Here is a 16,865-nt window from a genome sequence, read left to right on the forward strand (position 1 = left end):
GACCATCAACCAAACCTGGATTCTTAGTTTTTCCCTTGATTGCTATGAGGATCTTTCAGTGAGAGAGGACTTTTAGAGCCACAACCTTAAAAGGAGGGGGCTCAGTAGGTCCCCAAAGTCACTTGTTCTTCATATCTACATATCTATTATATAGGAGAAATGGAGAGGGTCACACATTTGCCCAAGATAATACGGCAAGTAAATGGACCTATAGGGTTCTCCTGGGCATCAATAAAAGTTAGTTCTGTCTTCTTCAGGAGCAGCAGATAGTAGGACATCTTGGGAACAGAAATACTAGGCAGGCCTGGCCTAATATCTAATCCTGAGACCTTCTCTTCTTAACCATGCCTCCTATTCCATGAGCTTCTACCCTCAAACCAACTCCAGCTGCTGGCTGTGCTCCTCAGACCTCCCCAGGCACCATACCCCCCACTGCACCTCCTCTCATCAATGTACCATGTGCCTTGTAATGGTCACCCCAGCTGACAGCACCGGCCTCCATCCTTCCCTGCAGGGAATTTTCTAAAGATATGGGCTCGGTCCCTTCCTCCCATTATCCCCAAATCTGCCTTATTCTCAGCCAGATCCCTCCTGCACCTGTGTCTCCCTGAAGCTTGTCACCTCGAGGGCTGGAGAAACTGAGACCCAGGAGGGCCGGACTGAGAAAGTGCAGACTCCCAGGAGAGAACCAGGGAGCTTGGGACGGTCATCCCCAAACACTCCCCTGAAGCCTGAGGTTCTGCAGGCCCCTCCCTTGCAGCTTGTCTGGGTTTGGGGTCCATCAAGGCCAGATGGTGAGAGGGAGGTTCCTTAAGGCAGGGAACATTAGCAGAAACTCAGATACAGCCAGAAAGGTAAGTGGGGTGGGTGGAGGTTTGAGAAAGCAGAACTGTGGGGGACAGGCGAGAGGGTGTTCTGTGCCAATTAGACAATAAAGTTTAGGCTTTGGAAAGCAACCTGCTGGCCACCAGTTTGAGGCTTCTAATCTATCTGCCCCTTCAGGAGTCTCTAGGACTTGGTTGTATCTGACCCTAAACGTCACCCTAGTTGTCTGGCGGACTCCAGGTCCCTGGCTGTTTCCAGCATCTAATGAGGGGTCGGCTGCTTAGGATCTGGAGTCTTTTCCAGCTTGGGAGCTCCTGATTCAGAGGGACTCTCTCCAAGAAGAGGGAGAGTCTAGGCACAGATTTCTAACTTAATGCCAAGAGCCCTGATCCCATCCTCTGCTGCCTCACAACTCTTTGTCATCTGCCTCTTTCCCAGCCTGAGCCAGATGAGGCTGCAGCAGGGGGGCTGAAATCTCTAGGCAAGTGTTCTGTGGTGTCACAGTGGAAGGATCAAGTGAGTGCCAAGTCCCACAGAAAGCATGGGGTAGGGGCCTGGGTCCCCTTTCTAGTCAATGACACTTCTGAAGCTTAGGGAAACGGGGCACATGTGCCATTCTGGTTGGGACCCTGAGTACTTGGTCGCTACCAGTAGATGCAGGAGAGGAAGAACCACAGGAGCTGGGTCTGATTCCCGGAAGCAGAATCCCCAGGGCACAGAAGTGCTCCCATGCTCAGTCCCTTCCCCTGTAACCTCACACCGAAGCCACCCCCTGCTCAGCATCTCTGGCCTTTATTCTATGCACAACTCTCTAAGAGTCCCTAGGCCAGGCTGGATGGCAGAAGCTCAGGATACCTGCAATAAAGTTAAAGTAGAGGGGTCCTTGGGAACAAAGATGGGGAGAGGATAGCCACAGAAGGACGGAGGATGTTCCTCTTCACCCAGACAGGCCTAACAGACTCCTCCCCTGCCCCTCTCCTGTCTCCTTCCCAAACCAGACATAAGAAAGGGTCTGAATATCCCCAGAGCCCTCAGGATTCCCTGAGGTTTTTGTGGCTTGAGAAGTTTTTTTCCCCTCCACTAACAAAAAAGGCCACCTTAATAAAGCATTAACACCTCCTCAGATTAGCAAACTGAGTGGATTACAGATGCATCCTAGAGAGGATTCATGTCAGCTCCCAGGACTCAAGTGTGAAGGACTTCTGCATTCTGTATTGGATGGCTTAATGCTTTACCACAGCAGACCCTTGGGCGGGGCCTGGAACCCCCAAATTTGGCATCGGTGGCTTAATAACCGGTTACTTCTTAGTTTACAGAAGGGGCAGGCCCAGAGATGGGAGGCAACCTGCTCAAGCTCACACAGCAAGCTGGTGGTAATCTAGGACTCGAGCCAAGGTCCCCTGGGAAGGGGATCCCACCAGAATACCTTCACCTCTGATTCCTGCCACGTGTCCACAGGAACCACTAGCCATGCCTAAGGGCCCGATTTCCTTGTCAGCACAACTCCAGGTGACTCTTCCCCGTGTTCTCCTTCCCCTCTGTGGTCAGTCCAAACTTCTGCCCGCTTCTTAGCCTACTCCTAGGCCCACTCCCTGGTATTTACTACATCTGTGCCATTCCCATGCCCCGCAGTCCCTCGGCCCCGCGGCCCGACTTGCCCTTTCGAGCGTTCCCTGGGCAGGGGAGGGGCGGCGCTGGGGCTTCCGTACTGAGACTTTTGTACACCACAGACTTTTTGTATATTTTTAATTTTGCTGCGACATGAGATATTAAAAGTCATTTCAGTACATTCTGCTTGTGTCCCGTTTGGTTATTCTGGGCCAGGGCCAGGGGGCAAGAAAGAAGAACCATTTTCCATCAGGATCCTTTAAGGAGTGGAACTATTATCCAGACCTCGCTGTTGATTGCCTAGACCATCAGTCAATCAACCAGACTCTCAGCCTGAATCTTCCTAGAGATTTTCTCCAAGTCCATTTTATGGAGAAGGGGGTGGGGAATGAGAGATGGGGATGTACTGTTCCAAAGTCCTAGAAAGAACTCTTACAAAAGCAAGACTCAGCCGGAAGTTCCCAGCCCGACTGAAATATGCACTGTTTATGATGTATGTGCCAAGGAAACTTGGTATGTTGCGACCCATGCTCAAGAGCTGCCCTTGGGGGCCTTGGTAGAAGTGATGCCTTTCCCTAAGGGTTTCTACTCCTGCTGTGCTAGGCATTGGGTACAAGGCACATAGTTAGGGGACACGCTACCACTGATCTGCACCCCGCCCAGGGTTTGACGCTAGCATAAGGCTTCCCAAAATTCAGAGTATGAGAACCAGTTTTAGCTCACACACTTGATCGTAGCCAAAAGGTTGAGAAGCGATAAAGTGGTTCATTTCAAATACAGGCTTCTGTATTTCAAAAGGTCTCAGCCAGGCATGGTGGCACACGATGGAATCCCAGTGCGTGGGAGGTAGAAACAGAAAAATCAGACATTCAAGGCATCACCGGCTACATGAGATCCTGACTCCAGAACAAAAAGGTGTCTGGGAGTGGCTGTGTAAGGGGGGGGGCGGTCTGAAGACCTCACTCTGGGGACCACTGCGTCACATCCTCCTGTAAGCCCGGTGGTGGCCTTTTCTTGGGGTAGAACCTCTAGTGCCTTCAGAATAAAATCAACCATTTTAGCCAATGCCCACTTTTTAGAAGAGGGACCCTAAACACTATTTGAGGCATGTGTTAGTGGCACCCAGCACTAAGATAAACAAACTGGAAGCCCCAAAACACAACCTAAAGGGAGGAAGGATTTTTTCTAGGCTCACCATATCCATGGCCACTGGGTTCCATTTGTCTCAGGGCCTGTGTGTGCTCCTGCAGAGCACCGTGGCAGGAAGTCTCTGGTAAGAGGACAGTGGCTTGCCTCATGGCAGACCAGAGGCCTAGAGAGACAAAGAGCCGGTTCCTCCTCTTTGGCCTCTGCTCCACCTGAGCTCCCAGCCATTGGGCACTGCCATCTGTATTCAGGGCTGTCCTCCCCCTCAGTTGCAATGCCACAGGAATGGAGTTTGCAGACAAATCCAGAGGTGTGCTTGCTGTAGTTAGAAGTCTGGTGTTTTCCTGGTCATTTGAGCTAGCTGGTACCAGATGTGCTTTACAACAAAACCAAGCCCACACGATGTGAGTGGTAGAACTCAGTTCTACTTAAGGGCATTCCTTTGAAGGAGGGGGCGGCAGTCTGCTCACAGCTTAAGGCACTGGCTGAATAGATAGCCTAGGCTACGAGAAACCCTGACTTACACACGTACATACATACATACGTACATACGTACATACATACATTATAAATATGAATGAATAAATAAGTGAATTAAAAGCTCAATATCCAAATACTGTTGTTATATCTTGAAGTACAAGAAGTTGATGCTACAGTATGCAAATCTAGCAGCACATACAACTTATCTCAGGAAACAACCAAGTAGAAAAATATAAGGATGTTGACGCCATTGTTGAGCTGCTCAGCTAACCAGCCCTGAAGGCGATCTCAGACTTCTGCTGAGCCACCTGTGGTCGGTCAAAATTGGCTGTTTGTTGCAGCCAGAAGCAGCACAACTCAGAACCACGCGTTTGCTCAAACTGCCTGCATTCACCCTTCGGAGGAGCAGAACACCCTCCTCACACAAGCTGCTTGCCTTGTAGCAGTTCTTCTAGGTAAGCTGCAACTGTTTCCTTCCCCTCTCTGCCTAGGACTGCCATCCACAATAACCTCTTCTGCTGCTGGGTGCAGAGGTGATCTTCACAATCCTTTCCACGGCAGTCCAGGCAGCTGACTTAACTGGGGCTGCAGCCTGGCTGCCACACTGATGCTGCTGACGGCACGGCGTTTTCTGGCTCTGCTTATCTCGTTTTTTGATTCCCTGGCTGATTTTTAGTAATGTGTGTTATCGTTACATGGCTGTTCCATTTTGTCCCGAGAACAGCTTTCTGAGAAAGCACCATTATTATCCTGCTTTTAACACATGAGGACTCTGAGGCTCTCAGACGTGATGTAAATTGCTCAAGGTCATTCATGATTGGACCCTAGTCATCTGGCCCTGCGTGATTTACTGACACTAAGCACTTGAGCCGATCATGGCTCTGGGGTGGGTTCAGCAGGCAACACAGAGGCCATTTTCTTTTTCTAGTCATCCCCCTGTTCTAGTTGAGATTCCAAGCAGTGACATTCAGTCCTGTTAGAGATTCTCAGAATAAAATAAGGTCCAAATTTATAACCGGGGAGGGTGAGGCCCAGAGACAGGAAAGGGGTTGCAACAACCACACCCGAGACTACCTTCCACAATCTGCTGTCACAGCAAGGCTAGATCTCTAGACTGGCTCAAGGGGTTATTTAGCAATGTTGATACTCAGAGCAGAGTCAGGGATTGGCCGGTATCCTGATCTCTTTTCACTGGCCCAGCAGGCAGAGTGGAGGTCACATGTCCCAGTGCTCAGACGTGCCTGGCAGGATGCAGGGACATAGGAGGAAGAGGTTCTAAGTTTGGCACCAAACTGCCGGGACCATTTCCTTTCTGGTGTGTGGAGAGAGATAGGAATGGCTAGAGCTGGGGGTGTCCTGTAGCCCCCACACCCAGGAGTGATGAGAGACCAGACATGGTACACCCACCCTTTCAAAACTACCATGCAAAGAGTCCCAAGCCCTGGCATCTACTGTTTACGATCTGTGACCCCGTGTCTTCTGTACCATAGGGAGCACTAGCAAGGGAGGACTTTGGGGATCACCTTTCCATCGGGAAGGTCGGGACACTGGAGACCAGAGCTTAGAATATTCACGGCGGCCAGGGACATCAGGAAAGCAGTTCTAAAGCTCTGGCATCCAGAACCCAGGGGCTGTGGCAGGTGTCCATGGGCTACTCAGAACATCCCCAAGTGTGCCTGATAAGGCATGCAGGAGGTTAGAGCCCAAGCAGCACTGGACACTAGACTTCAGGTCCAGCAAGGCTGGAAGCCCCACATTCCTATACTCATTGTGTGACATGAACCCCCACCCCCACTGCAGAATCCTTGCCACCCACGTGACCTTGAGCCAGGATCTGCACACAAAACTGCATTTTTAAAATTTCTGTCACTGAAATCATGGTCGCAGATACAGTGAGGAGTCGGGGAGATAAAATATGCCAAAAAGACAGTGAGGCAGTCCGGGAGCCATAGATAAGGAAATAGCATTTGGTTTTTTATTTATTCATTTGCAATGCTAAGGACAGAACCCTGGGCCTGGAGGCTGCTAGGTAAGTACTCTTCTATTGAGCAGCTCTAATAGTTAATACTTAATATTTATTGAGTATTTCATATGCTCCAGGAGTTCTAAGTATATTTAATCCTAGTCAAAGTACTATGAGGTCAGGCTGAATGTGGAAACTGAGGCATAAGTGGTTAAGTAAGTAGCAGGCAGTGCCAGAGGCCCCCATATACCATCTCTGAAAAATAAGCATTTATTATTATTATTATTATTATTATTATTACTATTACTATTATCTTCACTTGCCTGGACATAGTCTGAAACACTTTCCACCTACTCAGTCATTTCTCAGAGAAAGGCTGGGGTTTCTCCTGGTGTAAACAGAGAAACAGGCAGCAGGTTTTGAAAGAGGCTTTTACTGTCTTACCTTGCTAAAGTCATCCAGCAAAGTTGGTGGCAGACATAGGGAATGACCCAAATGTGATCTCCGACTCGGGGGACCGTTCCTCAGTCTGCTCCAAGTGCCAAGCCCCTTGGACGCCATGTTTGGCTCCCACCCTTTAGTTACAGGGTTCCAAAGCAGTGTTCTCCATCTGCCCCCACCCCCACCATCAGATGGGAGGGGCAGGAACTCTGGTACTGGTGGAGTTTCCGACCAGGCAGGAAAAAGAACAAAGGAAATGGAGGGGGGCCTGGTTGGGGGGGGGGAGAGGACAGGAGCAGAGGAGCAGTTTCACCATGGAATATGAAGCCAAGAAAGGGAAGAAGGTAAGTGGGAGTTTGAGGGAGCCAGGCTTGAGAAATGTCTCTGAAGGTGGGGTACAGAGGTGAGCAACGTGGAGTTAGCAAACAGCACAGGGAAGGGGCCTTCCTTCTCTTCTGGGAGGAAGTTTCTTTCTGTCCCTGACAGCCAGATGGGCATCTGGGCTCCGGTCTAAACTTCAGTCTTGGTGGCCTCTGTCATACTTCTACTGAGAGACTGACAGGGTCTTCCTAGGAAATCTACTTCTTGGACATTCTGGTGGTAGCTTCCTGTAGCCTCTCAGAGAAAGGGACAGACAGACACCCAGCAGACACCTTCTCTCCCCCATCACCCAGACAGTAAGGCCCAGCCAAGATGATTATAGTTTGGCAGATTGCCCATCCAGGCTGGGGCCTCCCACCTGTTCCCTGCCCGCTGTCTCCCAAGCCTACACCTGCCCTGCCCACCCTTGTGCAAAAACTCACTCCTGAGACCTCAGCTTAAGCTAACCCAAGTCCTCTCTCCGCCTTCCTCTTCTGAATTTGAGAGGTTTTTCCACATCCCAGTTCCCACTGTACCCTCATCCACACAGAGCTCCCTCCACCCAAGAAATGTTTTATAAGGAACTCACATGAGGTCAGTACGGTGGCACAGGCCTGTAATCCCAGCTATTCTGGGGGCTGAGGCAGGAGGATTATAAGTTTAAAGTTAGTGTGGGTAATGTACTGAGAACCTGTCTTAAAATTGTAAAAGTGGGCTGGGGGGATGGGGCTTCTTCCTTGGCAGAACACTCATCTAGCATGCAAGGTCCCAGGTTTGATACCCTAAACTGCAAACTGATAAGAATTTTAAGTGCCAAGAGAGCTGGAGGCATCCAGCTCAGAAGTATTTGTATGAGGCTCTGGATAAAATCCCCAGTATAGACACACATCAGTGTGCTCCCATGTGACGCATTGGGGCTGACATGTATTTATTCTCAGGGGTCTATGTATTTATTTAGGGGACAAGGTCTAACCATGTAACCCAGGCTGATCTTAAAAACTCACTGACCATAGCTCAGGCTGGCCTTAAACCCACAGCAATTCTCCTGCCTCAGCCTCCTGAGTGCTAGAATTCACCCAGTGAGGTCCATCTGATTAGAGACACTCCTAGGTGGCAGCCCATCCTGTTTGTGTCCGTCTTTGGGGGAAGCATGCCACCCGTGCCACCAGAATTTATGGTTTGCTTTAGAAACTGCCAGCGTAGTTCTAGAATGCTGCTAGATTGCTTCAGATTCCATAGGTTTAGGATAGGATCCAGGAAACAGCAGTTCTCTCAAATTCCCTTGATCCATCCTGGGTGTCTTTGTATTGGTGTCTCTGGATTATACTTACATTTATTTATTGTGTAGTTCTAACTCACAAACAAGCAATAGCCTAATACATGCCTAACTAGCTATCCTCCACTTAGCCCTGGGGCCTTGGCCATTCTTTGAATCTGGCTGGCAGGAGCTTCACCCTCCCTGGAAGGTGAAAATGCAGCTTTGCGGATGTCCTACCTGCTGGTGTTCTTTCTAGCTCTCAGCCCGGAGGAGCTTCTTTGCTCCTCCATCTGAGAAGGGCAGGGGGTTGGGGGAACCCGGCAGGGCTGCACCTCCCGCAGTTTTTAGAAGGATTAACTGAGGTTGTGGAAGTAAACCAGAGCTCATAAAGCCAGTGCTGTAGTTACTGGGACTTTCCTGTCTCTACCAGGGCTTTGTGTCCCCCATCCGAAGGCTGGTGTTCCCGAAGGCTGCACGCCAGGCTGCCTTCAGAAGCAGTGTCAGTCGCAGGCCCCTGCACTCTATGCCTCTTTATCCCCCTGACTACCTCATCGACCCCCACATCCTGCTGTGTGACTACCTGGAGAAAGAGGTCAAGGTGAGAGTGGGACAAAGATGGCGGGGGGGGGGGGGGCTTGGAGACACACCAAGCTCTGCCACACCCTGTGTCACATGACGGAAGCCTCCTACCTTACTGCCACGGGCTGCACACCCTCAGCAGGTGACATCCACCCCATGAGCTCCCACAGGAGACTGAGTTCAGGGAAACTGTGCTGTGTTCCCAAAAGCTCAACCTACTCATGAGATTGCTGTCTGCAGGCTCCCTGATTATTCAGTGCCCAAGTTAAGAGCAAGCAAGAGGCTGGGTGTGTAGCTTGGTGGTAGAGCACGCACCCAGCATTCTGGAGGCCCCAGGCTACACAGCCAGCACAGGTCTGGAGGGTGGAGATAGGTAGACACCATAATGGACTCTCTTATTACGCAAAAGCTTTTCTTCCATTTTAGAACCACTGTGAAAGAGCGTTGGGTAGGTTAACAGGTCTCCATCAGCCAAAGATTGGTGTGAAGTAGGATTGAGGTACTGAACGAACAGGCTACTTGGTCAAATTTGAATTGCAGATGAGCAGTGATTATTTCTTCAGCATAAATATGCTCCAAATGTTAAATAGAACTAAATAGGTACAAAAAAATCCTAGAAACAAAATTGTTGTTTAACTGACATCTTGTATTTTATCTGGCAACTCTATAAATAAAGAAAAGCTACAAAAAGAATATGTTTAAAAACCAAGGGCTGAAAGTTTACAGAATAAAAAGATGTGAGTGGTGAAATTCACCCAGATTCCCACAATTAAAGAAATAAAAAGTTAATTCTCATACAGAATAACATTTAAATGATAATGCTGTTATAACTAGAACCGCTTAGGAGCCTGTATATTGACTGAGAATCTCTCTTTTTTTTTGGGGGGGGGGGTTAGAGACAGGGTTTCTCTGTATAGCCCTGGCTGTCCTGGAACTCACTTTGTAGACCAGGCTGGCCTCGAACTCAGAAATCCGTCTGCCTTTGTCTCCCCAGTGCTGGGATTAAAGGCATGTGCCACCACTGCCCGGCTTCCTCCTCCTCCTCCTCCTCCTCCTCTTCTTCTTCTTCTTCTTCTTCTTCTTCTTCTTCTTCTTCTTCTTCTTCTTCTTCTTCTTCTTCTTCTTCTTCTTCTTCTTCTTCTTCTTCTTCTTCTTCTCCTCCTTCTAGAAAATGATGTATTAATTCAATGCTTCTTTCCATTTAATCTGCAATGAGGTTGTTAAAAGGATTAAAAATGTGTGAGGTGGGGAGAGTCACTAGGCAAGGAGATTCCCAGTGATCCTTCGAGATTTAATAGTAGATCCCAGCCTGGGACAGGTGTGGAGAAGGAATGGTTAAATGGATAAAAATGCTTGCTGGCAAATTTGAGGACCAGAGTTCCTATCCCCGAAACCCTTGTAAAGCCAGGCACATGTGAAGCATGCGCCAGTCAGTGGTCCTGAAAAACCCACAGTGTGGAGACCGGAGGTGGAGATGGGAGGTGGAGATGGGAGAAGCTCTGGAGGCTCAGGAGCCTGAGTCTGGCATGTGATGTACAGAGAAGAGGCTCTGGCTCAGACAATGAGGAAGGCAGGAGCCCATCCCCTGACTGCCGCACAAGGGCTGCAGCAGCATATGCCTGCAGTCACTCACAGGAACACACACACACACACACACACACACACACACACACAAAATGACAGTCTGGTCTATCATTCAAAGAGGCTCTAAATCTCACCTTCAACCTGGCAGTGGGGTTGGGGAGGGAAGCACTGTATATTAGTGACTTTTACTTTCCTGAAGAGCCTCATAGAGTGAGATGACCGTGTGTTAGTGTGTATCAGCTAACTGTCGGAAGTGTGAGCTCTGACACATGCACTCAAGCTTTCTCCCTACCTCACAAGAGTCCGAGGTAGCCCAAGGAGGTCTTGAATTTGCTAAATAGCCTTGGACTCTTTGTTTGCTTGCTTGTCAAGACAGGGTTTCTCTGTGTAGCTCTAGCTGTCCTGGAACTCACTCTGTAGACCAAGCTGGCCTCAAACGTAGATTTACCTGCCTCTCCCTCCCAAGTGCTGGGATTCAAGGAGTTGGACACGCCCACACTCCCATGGCTGACCCTGGACTCTAAACTTCCTGCTTCCACTTCCCAAGTGCTGGATTACAAGCATGCTCCACTATGACTTGCCCAGTCTTACCCTTTCTAGCTATAATCCTGGGCCAGGCTTTTAGTTAACTGTACCATGCTGAGCCTTTTAAGCCTTAAAGTGAATGTGAGTGGATGGGAAAATATATACATACTGGTCCCAAGTTCAACAAAAGTTGTTATCAGGTTTTATTAGTCAGGGTTCTTTAGGGCAACAGAACTGATGGAGAGAGCAGAGAGGCTTACAGGCTGTGGTCCAGCCATTCCGACATAGGCTGTCTTCTAACAGGAAAGCCAAGAGTCTGGTAGTTGTTCAGTCTACAAGACTAACTATCTCAGCTGGTCCTCAGTCTTTGTGGATCTAATATCTCCAGGAAAGCCTGGGCAGCAGAACAGATGAATTTGCCATCAAGACCGAGAGAAAGCAGGTGAAAGTGCAAGTGTCCTTCCACGCCCCTCCAAGGACTGCCACCAGAAGGTGTGGCTCAGATTTAAGATGTGTCTCTCATTTCATATGATCATCCAGTCAAGGGATTCCCTCACCGGTGTGCCAGTTGCTTGGGTCTGACAACTTGACAACCAAAATTAACCATCATACAGGTTATTATTAATTTGAGTATTTCAGCTTGCCCTGCATTAACTCAGAGGCTAGAATCTCCCATTTCTCATCCAGTTCCTGGGTCACCTCACCTGGGTGACTTCCTCACTGAACCCCACCAGCCGAGATGAGCTCCTGCAGCTTCTGGACACCGCCAGGGTGAGGTGCTGAGAAGGGAGGAGGGCGGGGGCTCTTTCCCTTTCCCCTCTCCTACCCCGAATTCTCGGGAACTCAGGTGATCCGACCCACCCGCAGCAGCTGAAGGAGTTGCCTCTGAAGACCACACCGGAGCAGGACAGCATCCTGAGCCTGTCCGCACGCTGCCTGCTGCTCACCTGGCGCGACAACGAGGAGCTCATCCTGCGCATCCCGACACACGAGATTGCTGCTGCCTCCTACCTGCAGGACGACGCTCTGCATCTGCTAGTGCTTAAGACTGGTGCGGGGCGGGTAGGACAGGGTGGGAAGCCAACCTGCAGTGCTGGGCACCAGGGAAGGGATCCGAGGCTGGGAAAGAGATGGCAGAAAACTTAAGCACACTATTCTGAGACTAAGGGCAGGCAGAAGAAACCACAAGTAAGACCAGAAAGCTGGGAGTTTAAGATGATGGGTAGGCATCCTGACCAGATAGAGAAGGTTGGGTAGGTCAGAGATTAACGTTAGAGTAAAGAGTTCAACTATTTTTTTTCGAGACAGGGTTTCTCTGTGTAGCCCTGGCTGTCCTGGAACTCACTTTGTAGACCAGGCTGGCCTCGAACTCAGAAATCCGCCTGCCTCTGCCTCCCGAGTGCTGGGATTAAAGGTGTGCGCCACCACGCCCCGCTAAGAGTTAAACCTTAGTAGAGTTCAACGTTAAAGGTGGTGGGAAGTGTTTACAAGACATAATCGCTTGACTCTGATCTGACAGTAGGGGGCGCCCTGCCTAGGGGGCCAGTCAGGTCTTGGAGGTTTCAGGTCAGCAACCTGGAGATGGGACTGAAGATAGCAAGGAAAGTCGTACAGGAAGATGGGATGCTTAGACCAAGGTCGCCGTTCAAATGAAGGGTATGGAGAAAGAGGACAAGTTGACTACCTCGCTCAACTCAGAAAGCAAGTCTAAGGAGGGCATAAGGGTGTGTTGGGTGGAAACTTTGTGGCTGCCACCCGGAGGTTTGGGGCGGAGCCAAGGTCGGAGGCGGAGTCATTGACCTGGGGTGGGGACCGAATGCCCCAGAGCCAGCAGAACCGCCTGGAAGCTTAGTGCTGGGCGGGGCCTTAGCTCAGGGAACCTCGGCACTGCGAGGGGCCCTCCGGGTGACCCCGGAAAGCCGCGATCTTCTGCTACTGAGCCCCCAACCCCCTTCCTTCCCCAGGTCTGGGCGTGGACCCCGTGCCCGCGGGTATGGACGGCAGCCCGGGAGGTTCGGGTCGCGATCCTGGCCCTCCGGGCGCCGTGCCCGAGAAACGACGGGTGGGCACAGCCGAGCGACGCCACACCATCTGCAGCCTGGACTGGCGCGTGGCGTGGGGCGGGGGCGGGGGCGCGGGCTCGGAGGCCCGAGCGGCGGGAGGCGGCGGCAGCCTGGAGCGGCAGCGCGCCGGAGCGAGGGCGTCGGGCAGCTGGGAGCGGCGACAGACGTTCAGCGGCAGCTGGGAGCGGCGGCACGCGGGCGGCGGCACGGGCAAGCCGGGTGGCAGCTGGGAGCGGCGGCAGGCGAGTGGCGGCGTCGGCGGCAGCTGGGAGCGACGCCACCCCGGCCCCAACCCGCTGGATCCCCAGAACCACAGCCCCGACGCCTACTGCAACCTGGTCATCCTGGCTGTGGCAAACAGGGTGAGCGCCAGGCGGTGTTGGCACCACTGCTGTGACAGTCACTATCATACTAATCACACCACAGGTGAAGCGCCAACCCTAGACAGACAGAGGACATTAACACTTAATCCCCACAGCAGCCCCTAGGGCAAATATGCCACCTATTCCCATTCCTTAGAAAAGGAAGCAGGCTCAAAGTTTAGGTAACTAGAATTCCTGTGGAGAGCAGGTAGCATCAAGATTCGAACCCAGGAAGTTCAAAGCCTTTCTCTTGGTATCTACCCAAGGCAGAAGCTTTGCCATCATCCTTGCCTGTCCTACCTGTCTGTCACCTTCCCGTACCCATATTCACCCTTGCTCTTACTCACTTGATGATGATAATATAGTTGTTTTTGTTGTAGTCTTTTGAGATAGCATCCCTCTGTGTAGCCCTGGCTGTCCTGTGTAGACCAGGCTGTCTTCCAAAACTTAGAGATCCATCTGCCTCAGCCTTCTGAATACCGAGGTCCACACCACCATGCCTGGCTTAATGGTATTTGTTGAGTGCCATCTGTGTGCTCCACACTGGGCCAGATGCTATGGATGAGGAGGTGAGTGAGCCTTTTGGTGTCCATCAGTCTAGCCGGTACTCTCAGCACTTCCTCTGCGCCAGGTTCCAGGGCTCTGAATAATGAGTGTGCCTGTCCACCGGGAGAGGAGGTCAGTCCCAGGAATGCAGCTCAGTGGCCCCCACCCCCACCCTGAGATACCATCCAGCCCTCCTTCCCTGTTTGCTCACTCTCCTCACCCTGTGTTCCTTAGATGCTGGCACCTCCTTTCTTTCCAGCCTCTTAAAGTCGGGGTGGTCCAGGAGTTATCCCCAATCGTATCTCCTTTATCCACACTTGCTTCTAATGACTTCTATTCTGCCGCCTTCTAAAACCCAGAGAACACTCTGAATTTCACCTCTAACCAAATCTCTGCTCCTCCTGTCTTTTCCAGGGTCTCCTCATTATGAATGAATTTATTCCAAGCTGAGCCCCCAATTTCCTCTCAAACCTGAAGCATCTTCATCTGCACATTTCATTGAATGGCTTCCATCCTTGGTGGCTCAGACCTTGCAGTGGTCCTTGGTCTGTCTCTCTTCTCTGTCTCTGTCTCTCTCTCTGTGTCATCCTCTCTCTCTCTCTCTCTCTCTCTCTCTCTCTCTCTCTCTCTCTCTCTCTCTCTCTCTCTCTCTCTCTCTCTCTCTCTCTCTCTCTCTCTCTCTCTCTCTCTCTCTCTCTCTCTCTCTCTCCTTACCACCTCTCTCTCAATCTACTGTCAATAAGTTCATTGGTTTTATTTTTAAATACATCCAAACCCTATGCCCACACCATTCACTGTCCATACCCAGTTCCATTGTCTCTCTGGGATAACGTTGCGGTGCCACACCACATTGGCTCAGCCCTTCCTCACATTCTGTTCTCCACTGTCTCATCCAATACAGCCTCATCCTGGAACCTTGACTAGGGAGGGCGATGGGGATGAAAAGAGGGCGGGGCATACAGGTGTGCAGAAAAGCTAGGATCACATGGGTCATGCTGGCTCTGGCAGGAAGTGAGTGTGCTGTGTGACAGGGGATGGAGGAAGAGACCCCGTTACAACAGGAAAGGTTAGTTTGTACTGTTTAAACAAGGAGAAGAAACCGCCTGTAGATCCACGGGCCTGCAAACCAGACAGAGGCGATACTGCGCCTTGGCTTTCCCTCTCAGCTGTGGGGTCCTGGCCTGGTGGTAGAATGAATAAGTAAATGGGTTGCTTTCCAAGTGTCTGAGCCTCTGGCCTCCTGTCTGATGATGCTCAGGGATCCCACACACAATGGTCAGAGTTAAAATTCCCAATGCCAGCATTAGCTGATGCCTTGGGTCTGTGATGGAGCCCAACCAATCACACAGGTCCATTAAGCCTCTGCGCATTCAACTATAAAGCGAGAAACCTCCCTGAGCTGTCTTCTCTAGGGTCATGGTAAGGTTCGATCCTGGTTTAAACAGCAGTACCTGCAATGACCACAGACACCCATCCTGAGTGGAACATTTACCTTAGGATTTTTTAGAGCAGGATTTTCATAAGCATGGCCTTTGTCTACCAGTTACTGTTTTCTGCGTCTCTCACTTGAAGAGGCGGGCTCCTCCTCGAATGTGCAATCTCCAAAGCTTCGCCCCAGCCCCTCTTCTACCCGGGACACTATCATTGTTTTTGCTTCCACAATTGCATTGGGCATGGAGCAGCCCATAGCCATATCCTGTGCCCAGTAGTAGTAACGGCACTGAGCCTACAATTTTGATTCTTTGAAGTGTCCCTCCTCCTGCTGCTCCCATCTCCACACAGGCACTTCAGCTTCTGTGCCTGTACATCTAGTTAAACAAACCCTTATGTTGGATAAATCTCACGATAGGCCGTGACTCCCCTGGAAACCTGGGATTTGCTTTCATGGCAGAGAAGTTTGAGTCGCCTCTAGATTCTATAAGAGGGCCGTAGGAGCAAGAGAGGAGCCGGGTAATTTTGAGGGGAAATGTCTTTGAAATTGGCTTAAGGTGTGCTTATCAGCACTGGCTCACACTTCGTCTGAGGACACAGGAGGGCCCTGGGGGGTAGGTAAGAGCCTGAGCTCTCTTCCTGCCTCTGGACCAGGATGCTGCTGAGGAATCCTGTGCGCTCATCTGTCAAGTCTTCCAGATCATCTATGGGGACCAGAGCATCGAGTGTGTAGACCGGGCCGGCTACCACTACAGATCCACACCAAAGCGGCCATGGCTCTCCAGCTGCAGTGCGTATCCAAACTCCCACAAAGCACTGGGAGAGGCTGGATGTCCTGATGGTCAGGGCTGATGAAGGCCTTTAGGAGTTCTGAGCTGGACCCCGGTTCTAGGGGTCCACTTGATAGAATGTCATTCTTCTTGATGACCTCTTCAGCAATGACCTGATGATGCTCAGGTTGTCAAGTTTGGGATGAGTTTGAACTTAGGCACTTGAACTTCTCTCTTGTTTTGGGTGTTCCTGCTTTGCAGAAAGTTCAGCATGTGTACCACCGGCTAGCTGAGCCATCTCACCCCATAAGATTCCTAGGGCTGACATTTCCAGATTACTCCATGTATGCAATCAAGGGTTGGAATTAAAGTGAGACTAACAGGGACATTTATTGAGTGCCAACTATGTGCCAAGCACAATAGCCAGGTGCCAAGTCTTCTTGAGTCTTTATGGGCTCCTACCTGTCTCATTCACTTAGCATGGGCGTGGACACTCCACAGATGCTAGAGACGTAGTCTTCAGAGAAATGAAAACTGCTCAGTCCCCCAGCTGGTGAGCTGGCTCAGTGGGGAAAGGGACTTGCTGCCACCCTTGACAACCTTGATAGCTTTCATCTCAGCACTTGGGAAGCAGAGGCAGAAAGATCTCTGAGGTCTACACCAGCCTGATCTACTGCAAGTTCCAGTCTAGCCAGGACTACACAGAGAAAAGGGGGAGGGGGTAGAAGAGCCGCTCTGAGGTCCCGTGAATCCTTTTACAGATAGTAAGCATTGAGGCTCAGCGTAGTCAATAAACGGTCACAGGACACATGGTTGGTAGGTCGGAGTCAGAATCCAAACCCAGTGTGTCTAAGTTCTAAAGCTTCTGTCTGTCTGTCTGTCTATCTGTGTCTCCCTCCTCCTCCTCCTCCTCCTCCTCCTCCT

At 50.7% G+C, this 16,865-nt stretch overlaps 1 protein-coding gene across 1 annotated transcript in view; it reads left to right on the forward strand.

Moving 5' to 3' along the window:
- The first annotated feature begins 6,762 nt into the window (after window positions 1-6,762).
- The window catches only part of Ccm2l (CCM2 like scaffold protein), a 16,383-nt gene continuing 6,280 nt past the window's right edge, over window positions 6,763-16,865 (forward strand). The window contains exons 1-6 of the mRNA XM_029536572.1: window positions 6,763-6,807; window positions 8,512-8,679; window positions 11,457-11,540; window positions 11,637-11,820; window positions 12,734-13,194; window positions 15,826-15,961. Of these exons, the coding sequence (XP_029392432.1) occupies window positions 6,778-6,807; window positions 8,512-8,679; window positions 11,457-11,540; window positions 11,637-11,820; window positions 12,734-13,194; window positions 15,826-15,961 (1,063 nt within the window). The 5' untranslated portion in view covers window positions 6,763-6,777. The remainder of the gene's footprint in view (window positions 6,808-8,511; window positions 8,680-11,456; window positions 11,541-11,636; window positions 11,821-12,733; window positions 13,195-15,825; window positions 15,962-16,865) is intronic.

Source organism: Mus pahari, chromosome 3 (assembly GCF_900095145.1).
Source record: "Mus pahari chromosome 3, PAHARI_EIJ_v1.1, whole genome shotgun sequence".
Taxonomy (NCBI): domain Eukaryota; kingdom Metazoa; phylum Chordata; class Mammalia; order Rodentia; family Muridae; genus Mus; species Mus pahari.